We start from the raw sequence: 24,594 nt of genomic DNA, 5'->3' as shown, positions 1-24,594 counted from the left end.
CCTTTTTAGTGATTTACATTAAAAGCTGTGTTTACGTAGTATTTTAAACCTTTTAGTATAACATAGACAATGCAATTATAGAAAGCACTTTTGATATTTAGTCTACTCAAAACACACTACTGTCATTCTGTCAGTATTAAAGTCTATTTTAGTTATACATAACATTAGTTAATTAGTTAATCCTGAAAAGGATTGTCACTGATAAGAATTGTAATAAAAGATATCCACAAAAACATTGTATCAGGTAATTTCTTCTATTAGGATTGACACCTTGTGATCTGAGATGCTCATCTTGACTTGGACATTTTTAACTACAAATAACTAATATAAATATCCACTTTATCTGTTAGATGTTAAAATATATTGCCATGTTGCAATATAACTTTTTGTATTAAAAAAAACTCCTTCAGATATCAATTTTCCACTTTTCTTAATAATTATGTCAAATGTCAGTAATCTAATGATGTCAAGTATTTACTAAGAGAGGTGCTATTTGAGATAAAGATAAAGAGTGTATTATGATTAAATGTCAAAACAGCTTGCAATAGCCACTCTACGGTGTCTCCCACCAGTGCTCTTTTGTTGTGTCAATTAAGCGTCAGTGTTTTATATATGCATATATGTACCAAAATTAAAATTAAAAAGCTCATTTGAAAATTAGATTGCATTAACAGAAATGCTTTTTAATTTGCGCCGTGCACATTTCATTTTTGAGTTAGTTTGAATATTGTGACACAATTAGCAGGGCAGATTTGAAAACAAAAAAGCAATGGGCCTCATTCACTAACAGTGCGTATGCACGAATACGTGCTTAAATTGTGCGTACTGACGTTTGAAGCACAAATCTGGGATTCATCAATACATTCTTACTTGAATTTGTTCTTACACTGCAAACAAAGAATAGAACTTCCTCAGACCCTGTAAGCACAAATGATGATGACCAACTTTCTCAGAAAATGTAAACACAGACTCTTTAACTAAATGCATGAAATATTTACACTATTTTCAGTAAAAGAAAAAAGCCAGATGACTGTCATATAGCCATCTGGCAAAAATAATGGCAGAAAACTCATCACATTTTCTATTTTCAAGGTTTTATTTCAAGGTAAGCTACTATTTTTGTTGATATTTTTTTATTAGATCGGGTAAAATTTACTATTTTAGACAACTTAAAAAAAAAATTCCGGATGACATCCCACGACCCCCCATTCGTGTCTCGCAACCTCCCATGGGGTCCCGACCCCCACTTTGGGAACCCCTCATCTAAGAATACGGATGGCTAGTTAGCGAGCATGTTTTTCTGTTTTATTTAGCATAAGTCTCTATTCTATTTTTAAAAAAAAATGCATATTCATTCTGAAAATTAAAAAGCATTTCTGTGAATGCATTTAAATTTTCGAATTTTCTTTTTGTTACAATGTTACAATGTCATTTAGCAGACACTTTTATGCAAAGCGATGTGCATACAAGAACAAGAACACAAGCAAAGATCTAGACGAGAGGAAACAAGATCAGTACGAGTAACAAAGTGCTTCAAGTCCATTTGGGTGCAGGTACTGCCAAGCAGTGTAAAGGCAATGCACAAAAGTAAGCAAGAATTATTTTTTGTTTGTTTTGTTTTTTTTAAATAAGGAACATCTACAATGACGCAACCAAACCATTTAAGACCTTCCATTATCATCATCAACAATTAACATCACCACAGTAGTGACCAAAGTACCAAGTGCTGGGTCACTCAAGAGCTGAACACAGATTCCCAGAGTAGAGCAGGACAGTGCGAGTCAACTGTAGCTGGAAGACATAATCTGCCACTGGGGACAACAGTGGAGAACAGTCTAGCTAAATGGATAGTGTTTCCTAAAGAGCTGGGTCTTTAGCTGTCTTTTGAAAGTAGAGAGGGACTCTGCAGATCGAATTTGATTTGACTTTTGATACTAATTTAGAGGGTCATTTTTTGAAAGTTAAAAAGCAAATGTCATTTTCTTTTTAACCTCAATTGTGTAACATAATTAGCATTGTTGAAGATGAATATTAAAAGGATTATTAAATATTAATTTTATTTGTGAGTCAAATAATGTGCGTATATTTAGAAAATTAGCAAGCCTTTCTGTGAATGCAATTTAATTTTCATATTTGCTTTTTCATTTTAATTTTGGTACATATATGCTTCCATAGTTGTCATGTGAATCATGTTAATCGCGTAAACCTGTATGTGGAATTTGGTCACCTTGGCTTTCCATACCCGGCAGTTGGCTCATAGTTGTTGCGTCACAGTTGCTAGCTTAAAAAACTTCATTTTTCGTAGCTTGCTAATTCCGTAACATCCATAATTTCTTTGAAACGTTGGCGAAGTATAGATTGTCTAGATGTGGTGAATAAAATGAATTAATCCTGTATTAAGTTATTGAGTTGTAAACCAATTAGTCATTTTATCAATCGCAATGGATAAAACAGAAGTTACCAACAAAAGCCGAAACAGTTAAGTGTTTTTCATGCTAAAGACATACATAAATATACATTTTCTAATGTTATATGCCACGTAAAGTAACAAGTAACATTGTTTACAAACAATCCACAGGCCTAATCAACACTGCATTGGTGATTTCTGTTTTTCAGCTGTTAATACAGATCTGAGTTTGCTGCTTGAGTGTCTGAAGTGTCAGATGAAATGTCCTGATCTGCAGAAACAAGCTCTCCTTGCTATTCACTCAATCTGTGAAAACAAAGGTAATTGTTAACAGATCTTAATGCTGCTTAATCATCTCCTGTACACACATACCATTCCTGTCTTTTTTATTTGACATACAATCATTAAAGTCAATGGTACACTTAAGTATTCAGCAGAGGACTTACTGTATTTTAACACTGACTCTTTCACTTTAAATATTCTTTATTTCAGAGGACAATGTTGACATTCTGAGACAGATGGGAGGTGTGTCTTTTGTGTATAACCTTTCCAAATCCAGTATTGTTCATCCAGATGTGAAGGAGACAGCACTCTTTACTCTCTGCACCCTAGCAGAGGCCAATGGTAGGCATGTGTGGATAATGTGAAGTATGCTCTTTTTAAAGCTAAGAACATTTTCACATACTAATAATACACTGTGTTTGTTCCCCCCCTGGTAGTGTATTGTAAGAATTCCCTGTGCAAAAAAGAGACATTTTCCGACCTTGCGCACTGGTTGATGAAAGAAGATATCCCGCTGACACAGAAGAGAGTGTCTGTCTATCTGCTGTCTGTGTTGGTGGCCAACAACAGTAAGATCAAGGCCTCACGACTGACTTAATGAGTTAAAGCTACAGAGCAGCTTTGCCATTCAAGTGCTCTGTGCTTAGTTTCATGCTTATGGAAGCCGTTACATATACAAAGAACAAAACGTTGTAAGGGGGGAGAAAAGTTAATGTTACAGAAGTCTTTTGAGAGCATGACTCTTGTGCTTTTTATGCAGTAATGTTTTAATATTGTGTCTGTTTTTACTATCACAGAATCAGGACAGACTTTAGCCCAAATTACTGGATGCTTGGACATTCTTTTGCATCTGTTCAGGTATTTCTATGGTGCTTAACACTGAAATTGTATTTAGCTTAACATCTTTGTCAAGTTTTTGGAGGCGTGCTAAAATTCTACAAGTTGTTTGGGAAAGCAATAATTTAAACACAAATATAAATTTGATAGAATGTCTTTTTGCAGGACCACCTCCCCCCTCTCCACAGAAGCTACTTTTATAGCAGTGAATGCTACCCAAATCTACCAACTTTGGGCATCTGTGTGTAGTGCTCTCTGTGGATGTGTCAATAATCCCCAGAACGGTAATGTGTATTTATGTCTTTTTTTCTGACCAGGTAGTATGGTATCTATGTCATACAAGGAACTACTTTTAAGTCAAACAATGGAACACTACATGAAGTTCATATCAAGTTATGTTGCTGAGTTTTGTCTTTTATCTTCCAGAGGAGGGTCAACGTATTTGTGTGGTAGCTTTCCCCACAGTAAAAATCTGGCTTCAGCAGATTGCTATGTCAAGAACTGAGATCTTCCAATCTATATGTTCCTTCATAGCAATGACAGTTGCCAGCAACTGTAAGTTAAGGTGGCAGAATGGCTTGTGCCAAACCTGCAAGTTTATCCCATTTCAAACCATTGCAGTCAAACTAATATCAGGAGGATGAGACTGACTTAATTCTTTTTTTTTGCAGCCCATGTTCAAGAGAGTTTTTCTGCCTCAGGGGGACTGGACAGCCTCACTTTTGCACTTGTTCGTCTGGCCTCTACAGCAGATACAAGCATGTTGTCTTGCCAACTTTCAGTCACTTTATCCAAGACCCTGTCAGCTTGCATCACAGATAACTGTAGGTATCACACACAAGTTCACTCACCTCACAGTTCACTTCAGAAAAAATATCTCATGCTCTTCTCCCCACCCTTTCTGTAGCTTCTCTTGCTGGGGGTCTGGCTCAGTACGGTTTGATTTCTCAGCTTTTTTTCCTGCTGGCTAGCCCACACCTGGATCCTGAGGAAAGACTTCCTGTGTTGCTCACTCTGGGCCACTGCACTGTGGCCTCTGGTAAGACTGCATTTAAGTGTACCTGCTAAGCCTGACATTTTCTTGTAGTGTTGGAGGGTTCCACTTTATCTTTTACACATTGTAGTGTGTTGTCTTCAGCTGTGCTATTTCACCTTGGAGTTGACTTCAGTATTAATTCCTTCCATTTATATTCACCATCTGTGTGTCCTCCTGCTTATAGAGGAGCACCAGTCCCAGTTGGTGCAGTGCGGAGGCCTGCCCCTCATCATAACCTTACTCACTGAGGATAAAAGTGAGGAGGTTAGAAAGGCTGCAACGTTCATATTGCAAACCTGCAAACAGGCCAGTAAGTTAAGCAGATTATTTACCGTATGAAACCATACCTTACTATACTATGCCATGCCATACCATACTATACCAGACCATATCATACGTTACCACACCATACCATAGGAAACCATACCATACCACGGCATACGAAACATAACCACACCATACCATATAATGTAACCTTACAATACCATACCATATGTAACCATACAACACCATACCATAACATATGTAACCATACCATATGTAACCATACCATAACATATGTAACCATACCACACCATACAATATCATATGTAACCATACCATAACATATGTAACCATACCATACCACACCATACCATATCATATGTAACCATACCATAACATGTAACCATACCATACCATATGACACCACACCATACCATACCATATGTAACCGTACCATACCATACCATACCATATGTAACCAAACCATACCATATGTAACCATACCATACCATATGTAACCATACCATACCATAAAATATGTAACCATACCTTACCATACCATATGTAACCATACCAAACCATACCATACCATATGTAACCACACAATACCATACCACACCAAACATTACCATACCATATGTAACCACAAAATACCATACCACACCAAACAATACCATACCATATGTAACCACACCATACCAAACCTAACCATACCATACCATACCATACCATATGTAACCATACCAAACCATACCATACAATATGTAACCACAATACCATACCACACCAAACAATACCATACCATATGTAACCATACCATACCATAAAATATGTAACCTTACCATACCATACCTTACCATACTTTACCAAACCATACCATACAATATGTAACCACAATACCATACCACACCAAACAATACCATACCATATGTAACCACACCATACCATACCATATGTAACCATACCAAACCATACCTTACCATACCATACCTTACCATACCTCACCAAACCATACCATACAATATGTAACCACACAATACCATACCATACCAAACAATACCATACCATATGTAACCACACCATACCATACCATATGTAACCACACAATACCATACCATACCAAACAATACCATACTATATGTAACCACACAATACCATACCATATGTAACCACACCATACCATACCATACCATACTATATGTAACCACACAATACCATACCATATGTAACCACACCATTCCATACCATACCATATTATATGTGACCACACAATACCATACCGCACCACACCACACAATACCATATGTAACCACACCAAACCATACTATACCATATCATACCATACCATACCATATCATACCATATGATACCATACCATATCATATCACACTCGCCATACCATACCATACCATACCATACCATGATTCTGTTTTTGTATTTGTACTTGCAGCAATGTCCTTGGAACATCCTGGACTGATATTGAAACAGGGGAAGGGTGAAAATATAGAGCCCATCGCAAACATGGCCGGCTTCAGGAGCTCCGCCAGAGAGTTGCTGCGCAGGATCGACCTGTTAGAAAAGAGACAGGCAAAGGTCATACAAATATTCACTCAGAACATGTACCCATACAGTACAACCAGTTTGTAGCAGGGTGACTAAGTCTTTGTGCACATGTTCTCTCTCCTGGAGGCTAAGGATAAGCAGGAGGACATATGCCCATCAAATTCAACTGAAGGGCTACACCAACTGTCTAAACCTCCAGCCTCACCTCTGCCTCTGCAGCAGAGGGAGAGCAGTAAAACCATCCTTGCAGCCTTTAAACAAACCAGCATGCATAAGCATTTAGAAGCAAGAGGTGAAAACAACATTGAGGTTCATGCTGCCAGGAACATTATCAAGAATGACAGCCAACTGAGGAACATGAGCTCCAATCTAAGTATGCAGGAAGAGAGTGCTCAAACCACTGGAGAGAATGTTTACTGTCCTATTTGCAAGGGTACTGTAGATCTAATGGATTCCCATCTGCCATCACTAGAGGGAGACAGAGCACATCAAACATCAGCAAAGTCAGTAGTGTAGCCTCAGCATTGTGCAGTTCTAAATTAGAAAAACTTCGATGAAATCATGGCATACAGATTTAACTTCTTATATCTTTGCGTGCTTTCTGTTTAGTGAAGGCTTTAAGCTCCCAGCACCAGTGAAGCAGAGCATGCAAAAGGAGATGCTGAGGGAAAAATATGATGAAGAAGGTAAGAATTAAAGCTTTGCATCTTTAACACACTTGTAAAATATTTTCTTATTAAAACTCAAAGTGATGTGTTTGTATGTACAGTGTTACAGGACCACAACATGAGTAATGAAGGGAAAGCCCCAAGGGAGAGAGATTCGATCGCTCAGACTCGGTGTGCAGGTATGAGGAGGTTAGGTTGCATCTTGAATAAATACTTTCCATCTTGTATGATCCAAATATTGTTGGGATTCCAAGTGAATATAATTTATGGGTTAACCTCCACTCAACTTTAATAATCAGGAATCTGTCCTCTCTATAAGTTGTGTTTCTTAATGTGAAGAATAAACTGTACTTATCAGCTTTTGAGTTTTTGTAGATGAAGGATGTGAGGATGGTTTCATCTTCTTTTTCAATTAGATATTAGAAAGGTGGAAAGAGTCATGTTAGTGTGATGTTTTAAGCACATTTTGTGTCTCGTCTGTCCTAATAGACCCCTCAAATAATAGTCAATGTATGTATTCTTCTAGAGTTTAATGGATTGTAAAACGATAATGGATTTTCACAAGTTAATTCACTGCATCCCTGCTCTTTCTCTCATTTAGGATGTGTGCTGCCTTTTGAGGAGGTGACCAGTCGCACTTTTTCATCCCTCCAAAGCTCCAGCCGATACAGCTGTGACATGCACAAGGTTCTCCAGGAGGCCACACAGCAGTTTAGGACTGCTCACTGCAGCCTTCTGTGCCAGAGAGAGCCCCCAAAACAACACCTGACACCTGACGACTCTGAAAGAGCTTCAGCAGCAGAGCCTCAGAGAAACTGGAGTGGTAAGAGGGTTTAACCTTTAAAACACACAGAAAAAAAATCCTGCTCAAAGAGTTAATTCATGTTCTACAATAGTTCATGTATTTCACACATGATGAAAGCGAAGGATCAATAGAGAAATTCACACATGTGGAGTGCTCTCTGAAATTGGTGAAAATATTTTGAGGTTGGCAAAATTTACTTTTGTTTTCTTCAATCAATTTATCATGTCAGTGCACACCATTCCAAATATTGACCGATTGAAACAGGTCAAACCGATTCCAAAGAAAAGGCTGACACTAACTGTAAGGCTCAGCCTCCACTATCATGATGCAGATGCCACTTGACATGTCACAACAAGTCCCCAGTTGTGTTTGTGCACGTCTTTGTGTCTTGTTCACAGGTTTCTACTTTTGTCCAGAGCTCGTGTACCGTGTTGTTTCACTGCAATCTAGATTAAATATTTCCAATGAAAATACAAGGTCCTGACTGGTCGTTTTGACACCCTTATACAAGCAGTTTGCTTTTCTCAAACCGTCACATCACATGTTACTTATGTGCCCTCATATGAAACGCATGCTATTATCTGTTACTGCTGCTGAACTGTGTTTACTTTTCACTCTGCTTGATAGAGGTTATCCTGACTCCCATACATAAAGCAGCAGGGAAAGGAAAGAGCTTCCTGCAAGATAACAACTGGAAGAAGCACAATGGTAAGACTTATGCAACAGCAGGATTTTTATATAGCTCTAACATGGATACATGTCATCTATAGACTGCAGGAAATCGGCCCGTTTAGGTTTCACAAATCAAACACAAACTGTTGTTAAGAAAAAAAATGAAAATGCATTAAAGAACAAAATGAGGCACAAACAAAATGATGAAAAAAAAATTTGCTTCCTTAAAAAGGTATGCCTATTTGCTATAATTGAACTAGTCAGTAAAGTCAAAACATCACCACAAGGCCAGGGGGAGCAGTTTGTGTCTCACAAAAAGTCGTACCTGAAAAAAATGACTTTAGTGATTAAAAAAGTGGATTACTTGCGCTATGATATCAACCAATATTTATTTATATAGTGCCAATTCACAACAAATGTTATCTCAAGATGCTTCAAAATCAGAGCAGGTCAAGACCATCTTTGTTATGGTTACATTGAGGCCATTGAAGAAACATAATTACATAATGTAAAACTCTTAATTTGTGTGTTTCTTCACCTATCATAGGCATCACTTTGACTCCTCTCTTCAGAGGAGAAACAAGAGGGAAATCAACCTCTCACAACAAGACAGGTATGTGTATGACACTCTGAGAGCAACATATCATCGATGTTTGCTTGTACATGTGTTGCATTCGACAGCATTGATTTCACCACTTCTCCCCTCAGGTCCAGGCTTGACTCCCCTGAGAAGGTCTTGTCTTGTCGAAGGTAAACACGTGAAACCAGATTTGTGTGTTTACAGAAGATTACTTTGAGTTTGTGTGTGAATGTTGTGATTGCGAGCTTGTGGTGGGAGCTGTCCTCTACTGTGTGTTGTTGGCAACAGACAATCCAAAGAGCAGGAGGAATGTTGAACTGCAGCCAGTGTTTCTCACAGCGCAGGCCAGAGCTGGTTCAGCACTGCACAGCTGTACGAAGCTGTTTCACACTCTGTAAAACACACTGTCTGTCTGTCTGTCTTTGCGTGTGTGTGTGTTTGTGTGTGTGAGGGAGCGAGAGAGACAGAGAAAGGGTGTGTTCTGATGCTTTTGTGTTACACCAGTGACATGGCACTACCATGTCACTTACATAACATGGAAAGAAGAGACACTTGAGTGTTCTGTACTTGCATCACATTTATTACACTGTGAAGTACAAGTTTATTCCTCTGTTTCTGCATTCATCTTTCTCCTTGACTCTTGCTTTCCAGTTTTACCAGTTCACAAGCCCTGCAGACTTTCTGAAGCTTCAATTTGCTGGACGGAGAGGCTCTGTTTTCCTTTCTGTGCTGTCATGCTGATTTACTATATCTTTATACCTCTCAGCTAAATGCATTTTCCAATGCTCAGTCCTCATTTGGGAGAGTTTATAGTTTTTCTTCCACTGCTCAGTCCATAGTTTAATTCTTTCTCAGTCCAGTTCTGCATTTTTTCCTCTGGTCCCCTCTCTATCAAACTTCTGTCTGTCTTCATGTTGCCCTCTTTTGTCTATTCTCTTGCTTTTTCGTTCTTCATCATCCATTCTTCTCCTTCTTGTATTGTTGTGTTTGTTCTGCAGCTGTATCAGCCACAACTGGTGATGCATTTTCCCTCTAATGAGGAGTAAGACAAAAGAGAAAAGAGTAATTGTCTGAGTAAAATCTGAGGCCAGATTATGAGTGGAAAACAAGGCATTATCTCAGGTTTTATAACACGAACACAATTACAAGCTTTTTATGTTTTAGATGCAGAGAGAAGAGAGGAAAACAACAGTGGACTACGTGCTCTTGATGATGAGATGAAGACTCACACAGATCACAATTCCACTGTAAGGGAGACATTCATCGAATGGTATTTATATGATCTGCTTGATTATAATGCCATCATTGTATGCAGCGGGAGATGTAGAAAATAATAGAGAAAATTGTTGAAAAACTGAGACGGAAAGTGAAATGCATGACATAACATGGAAAAATGTAACCCCAGTTTTTTAACCCACTTTCAAAGTAACACATAGTTAATGAATCCCAGCTGATAATTCAAATTAAGGTAAAAATGAGTACATAGATGCATAAAATCAAGAAAAATACAAAAAAATTCAAAAAAGAACAGCACTGCTGAGGAAAAGGGATATAAGCCATTTCAGTGTTGGCTATCTGAAGGCAATAAAAACATAAAACATAAAAAAAGTTTTAAGTTTATTGTTAAAGTATTTAGTGTCCCCAAGATATTTACTGTATTCCATAACTTAAACTTGACAACTACTTGACAAAGACTGAGTCTTTGATATCTTGTAGATGTTACTGAGTCGCTCTGGTTAATCAGCAGCTGATGATAATAAAAATAAACAACTAACAGCAGAGGAAGAGAAGTCCTAGTCCTCTTCAAAGAAATCAGTTTTAAAAGCTACAGTAATCCTTTGCAGAGTAGCTCATTCTAGAACGGTGCTTTCTCTCCTGGATTCTGGTAGACAGCTGAGCCACAGCATTTTGAAGTAAAGTGGTAAAATGATATTTCAATAGAACACGGGTGACATTTGAGAATCACTTCCCATTCCATGTTGCCCTAACCAGTTTCAGTATGACCATCATGCTCTGATGGTGCTTCCTCATTCATTGTTCATTAATCGTAGTTCAAATATACAGCACTGACATAAAAGCAATCAACTGTTTGTCAATGCCACATTGTAACCCAACCCAGGCATTATTACATATTACATTAGGTAACATTCTTTAATGGAGTGATATATCAGGGCTTTAGAGCTTTTGCTAATTTAGTTGGCTATTAAAGGTTTAAACTATTTAACTTCAACTACTACTGTGAAATGTTTATTTAAATGTGACACTCGTGCAAAAAGACACACAAATGAAACATTACATTTGAAGTACTGAGCTGACTTTCCCAGCACTCTGGTTTGAGTTGAAACCAATTGCTGCCTGGAGGTTGGAAAATCAGTTTAAAAATGTAGAATATGCTTCCCCAAAAGCCTTTGGGGTAAAATGCAAAGTGCTATTAGTGAGCTAAAATTAGTTGAAGCACTAGTCTGGTCTATTTAATCAGTCACACAGTCATCTCCAGCAGATAGTTTTATAAACAATAACTAAATATAGGCAGGCACAATTTCCCCATATTTCATCTATTTTAAGATTGTTTATTCATCACCCAGATCAAATTTGCAAGGCCATGTGACCTGGCACAAAGATTCTTAGATAAGGAAATAAGTATGAACTATGAACAAACTAAACATTCGAGGTACAGGTTTTGCACTAAAATTAGTCTTGAAATCCACTCTCTGCTGTCCAGCTGACACACTAATCTCTCTTTAACTTCATGCGTCTTCTGCCTCTATTTTTATTACCCTTAGAGGAGAAAGAGGAGAGACTTCAGCCATACAGAGGTGCATTACCTGCTGTGTGGAGTGAAGAATTTGGGCTCGTCCTGGAACACCATCCTGTGGTCGTACCCCTTCCAGCCTGGACGCACCAATGTTGACCTGGCTAAGAAATACAGGCAGCTAATGGTAACAAGAGATACTCTCCACTAAGTAGGATACCTGATCTTTTCCATTTTAACTGCCAAACTGCATACTGCTTATAGATTGAATGACTAATATAATTATATTCTTTTCCTCCAGAAAGCTAAGGCAGCAGGGGCTGGCTGTGAATATTCCTTGTCCTGAGTTCCTGAAACAGCCCCATTACAATGGCTCTATAAAATGGTTTTGATTTCTCTAAAACACCTTTACTTTTTCCAGTTGAACACTTAATTTATTAGATAAAATCCAAACAGACATAAACGTAATGTATTCATATTTATTGTATTTATTTATTGTGCTCATTGATGTTGGTTTGCAGTGTTTTTCTCCTTGAAATAGTTATTGCTGCACTTTTGCATCGGCAGATACTATTAAATGTTTCTTTTTGTTGTTTAAAACATTAAAGCAGTTTATTTCAGCGTCTTCTATGTCAAATACTTTTTCTCATTTGAAAAATGTGACTCAGGATATTGCTTTATGTTCAGAATGCTAAGTGTCACTTTCAGACACGATCAGAAACAACTATGACTTTCTCCCATGATGAACTTTGCTAGATTCATGTGAATTAGATGTAAAATCTTTGTTCAAGGGACATTTTGAGATCTTGTTTTGTTGTTGCACTGCTAATGATGAATCACTGCACTGTGTTGTCACATGTACAGTAAGTCTGCCAGACTGGATTGCAACAGCACCATGTGTTCGTGGCAATAAAATGTCCCAGCCTTTAAACACTCTGGCAACCTTTCATGACCAGTCTGCACTGTAACTCCTTTTCAGGTCAGGGCACATTTTTAGCATTATATCTGGATTTTATATGAATGGAAAAAAATGAATGGGAATGATGATGATTTGACTTATGTAATCCGTAAAAAGTGAAGTCCGTTTCATCAGAATATAACAAGCAAAGTGGAGTGTCAACATCATTTTATTGGGGAAAAACAACGCTATCCCACTTCAGCTTTGACCATTCTGAGCTTAATATGTGTAGGCAACTTTATCGAGATCTGGTCTCTAGAAACCATCAAAAAAGAGAGGAGACTGTTTGTTGAGCTGCGAGCCTCTGGTATGACAGGAATCACAAATAGTACAAATCATCCTGCTTATCTTTTCTCAGCTTGAATGCAGAAGATCATTCTGCTAACTGCATCCATCCAACAGCTAGCTTGACTGAGATCACTGTCTGAAGGGAGCCTCTCCCTCTCTACTGGGACTCATCAGTGTGTTGCCAAAACTATGGGACTAACCACTTGCCATGCCCTGAGGCTTATAGGCCTTTAAAGCTAGGTGTGGCTGGACAAGGCAACATATTTATTGGGAGTGGGGCTTAAAATGATTATGACACGAGTGGTGCACCACAATGATGTTTTGATTTAATTTGTGTTAGAAAGTTGATCGAAGCAGCTGCGTACGTCGTACATCTTGATGACAGAGAAGACAAGTTTTCCCTTCATCACTAAAATTTGCAAAAAATTAATCTATTATACTTAAGTTTCCCCAAAATGGCAAAAAGAATATCAAAGTTTAATTTCCATACGAGCATAAGTAGCCTCTCATACCAATCCACTGACTACTCTGTCAAGATGTCTGGAAAGCAGTGCAGTGAGGGCGGGGGAGTGTGGTGGGAGAGGCATGTGAGGAGCAGATTTCTCATGGACCGAAATGCAGTCACACTGAAGACTTTTGACCCAGGCCCCCCAAAAACCTCCTTCCTTTGGAAAGAATGTGGCTTCGTCTCTCCCCCCTCCCCTCTTATCCTCTCTCCCACAAGACTGTGAGAAGGCACTGTCTTTCATACATGCTCTGTGCTGTGTTGGCTGGAATTTGATTTCCATATGTACACTGTGTTCCATACATGTGTGCTGGTGTGTTAACATGCAACATAATGGAGCAAGCTCCAGTCACTATTCTGCTCATTCAACAAATACATGCCTTGCATTTTTCTAGGCCAGCTGAGTTATACATCACATTATAAATGAAGAGTTGAGCATTTATCTAATAAAACTGTGTAGCCTCACAGTTACTGAATTCAAAGTACCAAGCCAATCCCCCCCTCTTTCTTCTCTCTCATATGGAAACAGTATATGTTTTGGTTGAAGAAAAGCATAACCACAACACATATTGAATAATATCTTTATTTTCACAAGCAAGCCACAATTTGGGTTAAAAAAATACCATCTTATTGTATTGAAATAGCAATTAGATGGCAATCACACCTGTTAGAGAAGTATTGCAAGGTTCCAACATGAGTATGTTAAGGAATAAATGCTTATTGGACCCTTGTTTCTTGCTAAATAGCGGTCTGCACAAACTGTCTCCATCTGCATTGCTACTGTCCCTTGCCTGTCATTTTGCATTAACTTATGAGTGCTGTGCATTCCCATAAACACCTTAAGAAGATTTTAAATTTCATTTTTACACACTATCCTTATACAGGGTTTTTAATTAGCAATGAAAAAGAAAAACATTTAAAATCTTGATTAGTGAATTTGCATAGAGAAAAATCTCTGATGTCCAACAATAAACTCAAATTCACCCATCTCCTGTGTCGTTTGAGCTCCTCTACCCCTCACCCACACACCTGGTGGCTGTATAAATGTATCAAAAACATATGTGTCAATATGTAGTTTTGTGTAACAAGACACCAGTTTGATCCCAGTTCATTTGGCACATTATGATTATTTTGACAGAGAAAAGCCATTTTTGCCTTGATTATGCCCCTTAAAGTGTAAGTAAATCAAATATTGTATCTGATTCTTTCAGACTTCATGATCAGGGTGAAGAGGGTTTCACAGAAAACATCCATTCACTGCTTTCATATTTCTTCTTCTGCGAATTCACATCAGCTCGGTGGGAGTGCTCATGTTTGTGATGAGACTGTCATCTGGGATCTTGACATCAGTGGGAATGAGATCAGCGAGAAGGTCATTTCCTTTCAGCTCCAAGTTCTTTAGTAGTCCATTAACACTTTCCATGTTGACATCACCCACAAGCTTCTGCAGATCATCTTCAGCCTCCACTTCAATCTGCTTCACCACAAATTCTGATGTTTCCTCAGGCTTTTCTGGCTCTAATGCTGAAATTACAGGAACTTCAATGTCGCCTGGGTATTCCTCAACAACTGGGATGTCTGAGGGCTCGTCTGCAGGAACAGGTTCAGGGAGGGAAGGGATGTCAGCAGGTTCAGGAGTAACATCAGGGAAACCCAGGTCAATCAGAGGTGGTGAAGGAAGCACTGGCTCAGGGAGAAGCTCTTGGGTCATCAGCTCTATCTCCTGCTCCAATTCCTCAACCGGTGCTGGGAGTGACTCTGGAATTGGCTCAGGGAATGCCTCAACTTCTGGCTCTGGAATGGAGGTAGGCTCAGGTTCGAGAATGGGTTCTGGTTCAGGTTCAGGGATGGGCTCTGGAGCTGGTTCTGGGGCAACCTGAGGTTCAGGAGTGGGCTCTGGTTCAGCAATGGGTTCTGGTGCTGCAATAGGTTCTGGTTCTGGAGGTGATGGTTCACTGACTGGAACAGGAGGCTCGGGTTGGACTGGTGCAGGGGTTTCCTTCGCCGCAGCCTCTGGTTCAGGGGCAGCAGGAGCCTCCACCTCTTTACACTCTGCCACACATGGTTCAGATGGTAAAGATGCCACTGGTGTCACCACCTCCCCCACTATCACTTCTAGATTCGGTACATCAACAGCCTCCAGAGTTTGCGTTATCCCAGAGTCTTCTGCTGCTGGTGTGGCTGCTGGTGTGGCTGCTGGCTCCTCTGCAGTCTTCTGTTCAGTTTCAGCACTGCTGGCTGGGGCATTTAGCTTTTTGCTTAATCTGCTCCCCATGATAAACCTGTAAAGAACAAAATAAGCACAAAATTATTCCAACTGATGAAATCCCAAATTCTAATTGTTACAATATTTAAATGTGATCACCTTAAGCTCAAAATGACACAAGACTACTGTGGAAGTTATTGCATACAAATTTTGGATTTGGTGCTTAACTCCCAAAATGATGAATATTAAAGTGTTTAAAGTTATATGAACTAAAGAAAGGGAACAGATGAACCGTGTTAAACGTGCCAGAGATCACAGAACTGGTTGAGCGTATGCTTTCCCGTTGGGGAGTTATGGTACATGATGTTCTTTAGCACACATCCCGGGTTGAATGTACAGCATGTGCCACACAGTGTCAGGATTAAAGTGAGCGTGTGTGGATTGTTTTCAACGTCCAAATATGCATTTTTAAAGCATTTCTTTGTTTGATTCTGTCTTGCTTGATTGCTTTGCCTTGCATGTCTCCCTTCACGTGTTAACTCAAATAAAAATAAATTTGGGCTACTTTAAACTGCACTGAAAAGGTTTGCCGAATATAATGTAGCCGTCCCCTCAATTGCAAACTGCATTGTGTGATTTACCTTTGTTTGCATTTTTAATCAATTGACAAAAAACAGCCACCAGCTTTTTCTGCTTTCTTTCAGATACAGGATTCACAAAACACATGCAGTTCGAGGATTTGTATTACTTATCATTTTCACGTGAGAAAATCAAGACTGTCATGATTTCCAACGTTAATAAAATCTTTGCCAATTACGATTAAATGCTGGGTAGAAGAAAACGAACAAAGAAACTCGTGCAGGCGACCCCGCCTCCTTCTCGTGCTGAACAATCTTTTAAACTACACAAAGAATAAAAAAGGAAAAACAGCACCGGATATAACGTGCAGGTAAATACAAATCACATAACCAACCTTTTAAATCTCTTTGCGTTGCAGTAAAAGTAGACAAAGTCACAGATTGATCCCGCACTCACAGCGTGGAGAAGTCCGCAAGTCAAACTGGCTGCTGAAGCGCGCACCACTTAAAGCAAAGCCCCGAAGACGCTGCTGCGTGCCGTGCTCGTTCACGGTCCATGCGCGTGCACTGCACCATTCCCACAACCACTAAACTTCCTGAGCCACAATGATCTCCTTTCAGATCTTGAAAGAAAGCTCACTACGTAGATTTCGGAAAAAAATTGATTTAATCACGTCAAACTTGGTTGTGGCCACATTTGATAAAAATAATAATGCATGTTTCTTAACAATCCATATTCATTTAGGTTTCAAAATGATGATACATGGGACTTCTTGTAAATTTACCTATATATGTAATAGATTTTTTTTTTGTTTAGTTTCAGTTTTCCAATGACAGAAAACTCTGTTGTCTTTTTCAATTTTTCAGTGTGTCTTAAATTGCTTACGGTAGGGAAGTAGGACTTCTGAACATGATCAGCTGATCTTTTGGTCAAACAGTAACTTCCTGACAAATTTGCTACCAGCACAAGTGAGTTAGGCAGTGACAAGATGACAACCAGTCCTTCAAGGCTGTTTCTTCAAGATTAACTTCATGTAAGTACATCCCCAATGAAGACTGTATAAGACATTTTATCTTTTGAATAGAACTTGTATATCAATATCAACAAGCCATACTTTCATGATAATTTTTCCAAAGGGATTGTCTTCATTTGTATTAATATGCACGTCATACCTACAGGTCAGGGGCCAGACAGCCTATGGTGGCTTCAAAAATGTCTGCTGTCCCTACAAGGATAACCACAGGGCTCTTATTCTGGAACTCAGTGCTCCTCCTTCTGCTTGTGTTCTGTCAGATATTAACCGTCTTGGTGGTCAATGCTGGTGTGTTCATCCTCTCCAATGAAGTCCTCATCAGCCCCTCTAACTTTGATCTACAAAGTTTAAATGATGAACTGTCCTGCAGGAGCCATGCTTGTGGAGCTGAACCTCGAGTAAAAATCCTCACCCCAGTGGTTGTACTGGGCTTGTATGCTCCTGTGGTCCTTGTGGCCTTTGCCTTGCTTGCCATGATATTAGCAGCTTACGCCAAAGACAGAACAGTACTCAGGTTGAGCATGGGCTGCCAGGGTGCATCGAGCCTGCTCATTCTGATGGGCACCATCAGTTTTTTACTTATCAATCAATCATATGTGAGCCAGGAACACATGACCATCTGGTTTTATATCTGGGTGGGTGTGCCAGTTGAGCTGATGTTGTCCACTGCGCTGACATATGTGTCTGTGCGGAGGCTAAAGTCTTGCTGGGACTAGAGAGGACAAGAAAAAGACATTATTGCCCTGTTAACAAAAATTGAATCAATAGAATGTTATTAGAGATATCATCAAAACAACGTTCACATTATTTTTTCATGTTTTTGTAATGTTGTCAAACAGTGTTCATATCTTTGCTTGGATTGTAATGGTGATGAAAAAGGTGACATTAGATTTAAAGGTCGACCCATTTTCAGCTTTTCTTTATTTTGTTTAATCAGCTGTACTTGTCTGTGCCTGCTGTAACAAAGCTCATGGTTTGTAGGCAAACAGGTTTGTAAAAGTGAACGCTAACTGCATAAATAAATCTTACTGTGAAGGAAAAATCCTAAATAACATGGCCTACTTCCTCTGGTGTGGAGAGACATTTTAAAGATTAAAAAGGGTGTACAAAGGTAGTCAAGGATTAGAGTTAGTGCTGACATGCTATCTTGACTGCTTGTCAATGAAAAAAATCACAATGCAAATCAGTTTACAAAAACTGCTACTTCATCATTTATTTGTATAAGAGGAACAAACTGTAACTTCAAATTAACTAGAGGTCTGTATAATCATCAAGTTCAGAATTAATGTAAAGCTTTAATCTGTGGCATAAACGAGAGAAAACCTTGAGCAGTGTCACTGGAACAAAAAATGTGTCTTTACAGAAAAACCTTAGTGTGCCAGAGGGAAGTTAGTGTGAAATGTTCAGGGATTTTCTCATAGGTTGTATAGGCCCAAGGGTTTTTTCTGAAAGCTGCAACTACCTAACCACTGAAACTAACATTACCACAGTTAGTTCACCATCAGTATGAGAAAGATGCTTACTGATATCTTTTCATAACAATGAAAATCAATTAGTTTCAGTTCTCCAATTTTTAGCTTTGTGGAGGATTTGTGCAGGATCATTACAGCTACTGATATTTTCAGAGGAACTCGAAACTTGGATGAAAATTCCCTTTTAAGAGATAATGTTCCATGGAAATTGAGTGCACATATTTCTGACATTCATCTCAGTTCATCGTTAGGTGAAAAATATTTCTCGCACAACACGTAAAGCATCATCCTCCTCAGCTGCATCTGATGGCATCTGTGCATGCTCTTCTTCAGTCTTTGTCTGACCACCTGGTCCTGACCTTTGTCCCTCAAGTTCCTGATGCTGTAGGCTCCTGGTATATGGCACAGTTTCCATCTCTGTAATGTCCGTGTCTGTTTCTGAAACATATGTACTGTCCTGGATTTCACTGCAGTCTGAGGGCTCGTCCTGTAAAGCCCCTGACACCTTTTTTGCAGGGGTAGGGTTTTCCTTAGTCATCCTGGTGGTGTGTATTGCCTTGTCCTCATTCTGTGAGCAGGTCTGTGGAGGAACAATAAGTCACATTTTACATAGTGCTTCAAAATTTAGATTATGTATCTGTTCTCTATGACCAACTCAAAACTATGGGATTAAAATGTGTCTTTTTTCTACTTTGATAACTTTTGTAGGCCTATTTTTTATCTATCTACGAGAAAAATAATAATAGGACTATGCAGGCTTGCTAGGTTGCCAAAATATGCATATGTATTCCTTTTTATGTAAAAGTGAAAACCTTGTACAAAGATTCGAATATAATTGATTTTCACATAATATTGCGCATTTGTATAAAGCAATTTAAAAAAATTGTTCATTCTAAAATATAATTAACATGAATAACCAACTCTTTGAGATTTTCTTTCCAGTTTGGAAATGATTTTAAAGATGAGAAAATAAGAAACAGCACCACCTCTTGGATAATCGGACGAGCCACGTCCCTGCTGGGAGCAGCGTTGGTGAGGTATGAGACAGCTGCTTGTACCACCTCTTTCTCGTTCATGCAGTAGAAAACAGCCCTGAAAACACACGTGTATTTGGTAATGGGAGTGATTTAATTGAGCATAATACATAGTCTTTGTAGTGTTTTTAACGTCAAATACCTCGCAGTTTTCTGTTTTCTCTTGCTCTTAAGCGGCCCCTTCCCCGTCACTGTCCCCTCCTTTTTCGCCATCCATGACGGCAGCGAGCGGCGCCCTTCTGACATACTATACTATACGATCTGTTTTACAAGACTCTACATTAATGAATACATCTACACGAAGGTTACTGAGATATTACCCTCCATTTTGAGATTATCAAACAGTCGCACGGGGTTTAAAGACACAATAGCCCTCGTGGGTGTTCAATTTGTTGTTGCACCCACACATTCATTGAGACTACTTCCACCCATGCTTCCACCCACCTTCTTATTCTCACTAAAGCAGTCATCGATGGAATCCTGTTGGTAGAGTAAGATTTGATGAACAGACATCCAGCCAATCGCAGCCGTTCGACCAACCCACCCGTTTAGCCAAGTGCGAACAGCTGTGGAACTGTGAAGTCACGTGCAGAGGTGCTGTTATAACAGGAAAGAGGGCCCATAGAAATAACAACCATACAGTCTATGGTAACAACCGAAAGAAGACTGTCACATGTGTAAGATTGAACTGCATCCCAAAACATCAACCGTGTGTTTCTCTTCATATATGCCAATGAAACGACATGTTTCACTCCTTGAGCTTCATTCTTCTGTTTTTGTTCAACACTGAAACGTGCAATATACAGGAAGTCCATTTCGCAGCAGACATTCAAAATAAAAGCACGTTTGTGGCCGTTTCAAAACAGAAGGTCAAGTGATTTGGGCTTAACACATCAAGGAAGGCAAAAGAAATGCATCTCAAATAACGAAATTATGGTGGCCCTGAAGTGCAAATCACAATGGCAATTCAGAAAACACTACAGTTCAGAAAACACAATGGCAATTCAGAAAATACTACAGTTCAGAAAACACTGCGGCAATTCAGAAAACACTACAGCAGTTCAGAAAACACTAAGGCAAATCAGAAAACACTACAGCAATTCAGAAAACACTAAGGCAATAACCAAGCTGGAAGAAGTAGGTACCCTCGGGGGGACATGACTTGTCGCCATAGACTGTATAAAATATGGACGTAGTATCCGTGACGTCTCATCGTTTGAGACCGGAGTTTGCCGCTTGCTTGTCACTGATTGGACTGGTCTATCCTTGGTTTGGTTAATGTCTTAGTGTTTTCTGATTTGCCGTTGTGATTTGCACTTCAGGGCCACCGGACGAAAATGGTATGAATGGACCCAAATTTGAAAGCCAAACTTGGGGTTTACTTTGGATTCCTCATTAATTTATTGAAAATCTTCTCATGGCACTTCAGTCTGAATGTTCTCTGTTTTGGGACAATGTCTTGTATTTTCAATGTCAGATTTTTTTTTTTGGAAGGAAACATAATTTGCAATCTATGATTTTAGTCTTTCAGTTTTACATTACATTATTTTTGTCCTTTGGTTATTGCCATACAGTGTGGTCAAATTAAGTAACTTAACTTGCATGAACTGAAAAGATAGATGAGTCAGGATAGGGGACAAAGGTGAGCTATTAAATGAGATTAGTTCTGAGGTTTTTCATCTTCTTATCTGAATCAAAAAGACTGTATTGATCCCTCAGGAAAACTTGTAATGCTTTGGGAAAGACAGATAGCAATAGGGAATAAAAATACCATTATGTACAGATATGCACATTATACTACTATGTTGTGTGAGATTTGAGTTGTTCTTACCATACCATTTGATCACCTACACCTTTACTTTTTCTCAATTGTCTACACACATTTTCTGAAAGCATGCCTCATACTGTAAGAACTCTACACACAAATCAAAAATCACACACACAATGGACAAAACCCCTCAATTCTCCTGCAAAATGAAACTTTACATTCAAAACAATTTTATTTCTTCTCAAAATGGTATTTTGTTTTCAAATGACACACACAAACCACCATAATAGACATTTATAAGAACCGGTTGAACACTGATGTGCTAAATGTAAAACACTCTGATGAATGGAAAACACTTCTTCTCCATTCATCATAATAACTTAGGGCTTTTCTTTGTCCAGTGTTACACTTACTGCAGACAGTACATACATAAGTGTGTTGTAAAATATTTTAGAATATTGTTTTTATACTCAAAACCCACAAATACACGGTAAAAAAATATATTTGACCCCCCCCCAAAAAAAAACTGTGTACACAGTGTGCATCCCAACCAACACAAAGTTGCACATGCAGTAGTCTACATACAAAACAACAGAATAATTTACTTTATACAGTTACAGTTAAAAAAATAAATAAATTAAAAACTATGCTGCATCCTCTCTTCTGTTCTGGTCTGGCCACAGCACCTCATCCACATAACAAGCAATGTTTTCCCTGGCCAAGCAGTGGGGGAAATACAGCTCTGATTGCTAATTGTAAAACTGTGTGACAGGTGTTTGCCCACGTGATGAGTCAGTGTGCATTGTAGGGCAATTAACTTTAGAACTTTGAATGACAGTGTGGTCCTTGTGAAAACAAGAAATTTTCTTCATGAAATTTGTGCCAAATGCAGAGAATTGTGTGTAGTGTTTTGACAAAAGTGTGTTTTAGAACTGCAATTTGAGTGTAAAGCAGAAATTGTGCTTGTAGTTTAGCAGAATTGGTTCAGGGGGTTGGTGCATGGGTTACATGTTGTGGTCATTGTGTCTCAAGTACCAGTATTTGTGTGAAAACAATTGAGAAAAACTGTAAATTCGATGCTCATTTCCTGGGTATAAATGTGGAGGTTGAAGCCACGTGACCACATTAACAAGCTGAGTGGTTAGCGCCACTTAGTGGACAAAAAGCCAAATGCGCCAAAATGAACCCCTAAAACTCAACTCAACTCAATTTTATTTATATAGCACCTTTCATACATAAAAACATGTAGCCCAAAGTGCTTCAGAGAGTAAGAGACAGTCAGAAAACAACAGCAATGGTAAAATTATAAAAGGCATGATTAAAAAAGAAATACTTAAAAAACAAAAGAAAATCAACACAGTAAAATTAATAATATAAGTAAGAGTGGAAAGAAAAGTTAAAAATAAGGTAGAGTTAACAAGATCAGCTGAACAAAAGAAATAAATAAGACAAATAAATACATGTTAAAACAATGGTTAAGATAATAATGAATAAAATAATAATGAAAAATAATAATAATAATGCCGTCCAGGGCTAAAATAAACTACTCCACATTAAAACCTACCATCACCTTTTTTTGTTGTGTTGTTCAATTTAAACCCATGTATCTTATTTAAATGTTTGATGCCATGTTTTGTAGCTTAGCCCATGTAACTGAATCTGTATAGCCCTTACTATATCTCTCAAATAAATTGAATATTGTAATAGTTTATCTTTCAGGAGAAACTGATTAAAAAAATTCTTGATAAAATCCAAGCTCAGTACAGCTGAATTGGGTAAACGATTTACATTAACACCCCACTGATATTTGGGTACATCTAGCTGTCTTGGATGTTGATTATTAATTGATATTACAGGGTGACTTTGAAATTGGGTTAATATCAAGATTCAGCAGTACATATAAATGTAATTTGACATTTCATTGATGTGAGTTCAGTACATGGGGATTCACAGGACATTAATGTGTGGCAAATGCACTTTAATCATGTAATATTCTCTCAATCTACATAAATTGAGGTTAAAACCGTATCACCATGCTAAGGCTACTTATGCACTTCTTTTTTGTACCTCAGCAAATACTAAAATGATTATATCATTCTGCAGGCACAAGGACAACACTACACATTGTATTTTAAGGTATGTTGATTCAACAATGTTTCCGTGCAGCTCCCTCTTTCCAGCCACTTCTCTCATTGACACACTTGTGTAAACTCACGCATACACAGTAGCCTACATGGTTTCTCTGTTGGAGGTAATCAGGCTGCATCAGTGTACTGTGTTGTAAAATGGCACTGCAAAGTGTGATCATCCAAAGTCACATGTTTCACTTTGGCCTTTCATTTGTCTCATCTTATGTCACTTACAATACTCTGCAGTATTCTTGAGAACATCTTGGCCCTTCTTGCCTATCCTTATCATATTTTGATTGGCTTGTCGATCCTCATGTTACTAAAACAAAGCAACATTTCCTTAAAGTTATGTTTGTAATTGTTGAAATGCACGCTGGGTATGTGTGGGCATGAGGAAACGCCAATGGCGTCCTGCCCTGTGTGCCTTGTTCTGGCTGGCAGCAGATAATCCATGTTAGTCTAGTGCCATGATGACACATTTTCTCCCACTTTTCCCCTCTCTGTCCTTTCATCACCCTTGTTCAATCTGCTATGTTCAAACAACCTTTAGACTCTCACTTTCTGTCACTTTGTACCCAAAGCTGCCTTCTCTCTCTCTCTCTCTCTGGCCTTTTAATTATGTCTGTAAAGCCCCTTCCTGCTAGTGCTTAGGCCTTGATTGCAAAGACCAGCTTTGTATATTTGACTAAATTAAAAAGTGGGGGGAAAGGGAGGGAAAAAATCTCAAGGCAAAGAGCATGTTTACAGCCAGATGCA

General features: G+C 38.6%; 3 protein-coding genes and 1 long non-coding RNA gene across 6 annotated transcripts; 2 read left to right on the top strand and 2 right to left on the bottom strand.

Moving 5' to 3' along the window:
- Positions 1 to 2,241: 2,241 nt before the first annotated feature.
- On the top strand, positions 2,242 to 12,797 carry terb1 (telomere repeat binding bouquet formation protein 1). 2 transcript variants are annotated; one of them, XM_034686669.1, is made up of 21 exons: positions 2,242 to 2,478; positions 2,617 to 2,727; positions 2,900 to 3,031; positions 3,127 to 3,258; positions 3,487 to 3,547; positions 3,692 to 3,810; positions 3,953 to 4,081; positions 4,198 to 4,350; positions 4,434 to 4,565; positions 4,747 to 4,872; positions 6,277 to 6,419; positions 6,516 to 6,892; positions 6,999 to 7,075; positions 7,159 to 7,236; positions 7,659 to 7,880; positions 8,490 to 8,570; positions 9,082 to 9,147; positions 9,243 to 9,284; positions 10,279 to 10,361; positions 11,898 to 12,053; positions 12,168 to 12,797. In XM_034686669.1, the coding sequence occupies exons 1-21, from the start codon at positions 2,442 to 2,444 to the stop codon at positions 12,210 to 12,212; spliced, it is 2,502 nt and encodes an 833-aa protein (XP_034542560.1). In that variant the 5' UTR covers positions 2,242 to 2,441; the 3' UTR covers positions 12,213 to 12,797. The 2 variants fall into 2 exon arrangements, with proteins under 2 accessions (XP_034542560.1, XP_034542561.1); XM_034686670.1 differs by having other exon boundaries at positions 11,898 to 12,077.
- A 1,387-nt stretch (positions 12,798 to 14,184) lies between these two features.
- On the bottom strand, positions 14,185 to 16,931 carry LOC117814676 (protein TsetseEP-like). Its single transcript, XM_034686140.1, has 2 exons — positions 16,797 to 16,931; positions 14,185 to 15,899 (listed from the first exon to the last, which is right to left on the bottom strand). Exon 2 carries the CDS (start codon positions 15,890 to 15,892, stop codon positions 14,903 to 14,905), a length of 990 nt encoding a protein of 329 aa, XP_034542031.1. The 5' UTR covers positions 15,893 to 15,899; positions 16,797 to 16,931; the 3' UTR covers positions 14,185 to 14,902.
- Positions 16,672 to 18,487, top strand: LOC117814678. Of its 2 annotated transcripts, XR_004631611.1 has the most exons (3): positions 16,672 to 16,772; positions 17,269 to 17,435; positions 17,581 to 18,487. It is a non-coding gene; the product is annotated as an uncharacterized LOC117814678 (long non-coding RNA). The 2 variants fall into 2 exon arrangements; XR_004631610.1 differs by lacking the exon at positions 16,672 to 16,772 and having other exon boundaries at positions 16,966 to 17,435.
- Positions 18,326 to 20,583, bottom strand: si:ch211-127m7.2. The gene is made up of 4 exons (XM_034686142.1): positions 20,386 to 20,583; positions 20,084 to 20,202; positions 19,894 to 19,999; positions 18,326 to 19,487 (listed from the first exon to the last, which is right to left on the bottom strand). The coding sequence occupies exons 2-4, from the start codon at positions 20,185 to 20,187 to the stop codon at positions 19,155 to 19,157; spliced, it is 543 nt and encodes a 180-aa protein (XP_034542033.1). The 5' UTR covers positions 20,188 to 20,202; positions 20,386 to 20,583; the 3' UTR covers positions 18,326 to 19,154.
- Positions 20,584 to 24,594: the final 4,011 nt, after the last annotated feature.

Source organism: Notolabrus celidotus, chromosome 6, assembly GCF_009762535.1.
Source record: "Notolabrus celidotus isolate fNotCel1 chromosome 6, fNotCel1.pri, whole genome shotgun sequence".
Lineage (NCBI taxonomy): Eukaryota > Metazoa > Chordata > Actinopteri > Labriformes > Labridae > Notolabrus > Notolabrus celidotus.
The sequence above is the reverse complement of the archived record's forward strand: the minus strand, read 5'-3'. Positions and strand labels throughout refer to the sequence as shown.

Bases quoted from the DNA above. Each gene is read 5' to 3' on its own strand.
- terb1 (XM_034686669.1), top strand. From the start codon at position 2,442: ATGGATAAAACAGAAGTTACCAACAAAAGCCGAAACA. The intron at 4,873-6,276 runs GTAAGTTAAGCA...TTGTACTTGCAG, and splicing joins GCAAACCTGCAAACAGGCCA to CAATGTCCTTGGAACATCCT. The intron at 10,362-11,897 runs GTAAGGGAGACA...TATTACCCTTAG, and splicing joins ACACAGATCACAATTCCACT to AGGAGAAAGAGGAGAGACTT.
- LOC117814676 (XM_034686140.1), bottom strand. From the start codon at position 15,892: ATGGGGAGCAGATTAAGCAAAAAGCTAAATGCCCCAGCCAGCAGTGCT.
- si:ch211-127m7.2 (XM_034686142.1), bottom strand. From the start codon at position 20,187: ATGTCAGAAGGGCGCCGCTCGCTGCCGTCATGGATGGCGAAAAAGGAG. The intron at 20,000-20,083 runs GTATTTGACGTT...GTGTGTTTTCAG, and splicing joins AGAAAACAGAAAACTGCGAG to GGCTGTTTTCTACTGCATGA. The intron at 19,488-19,893 runs GTGGTGCTGTTT...GTTCCTCCACAG, and splicing joins CTCGTCCGATTATCCAAGAG to ACCTGCTCACAGAATGAGGA.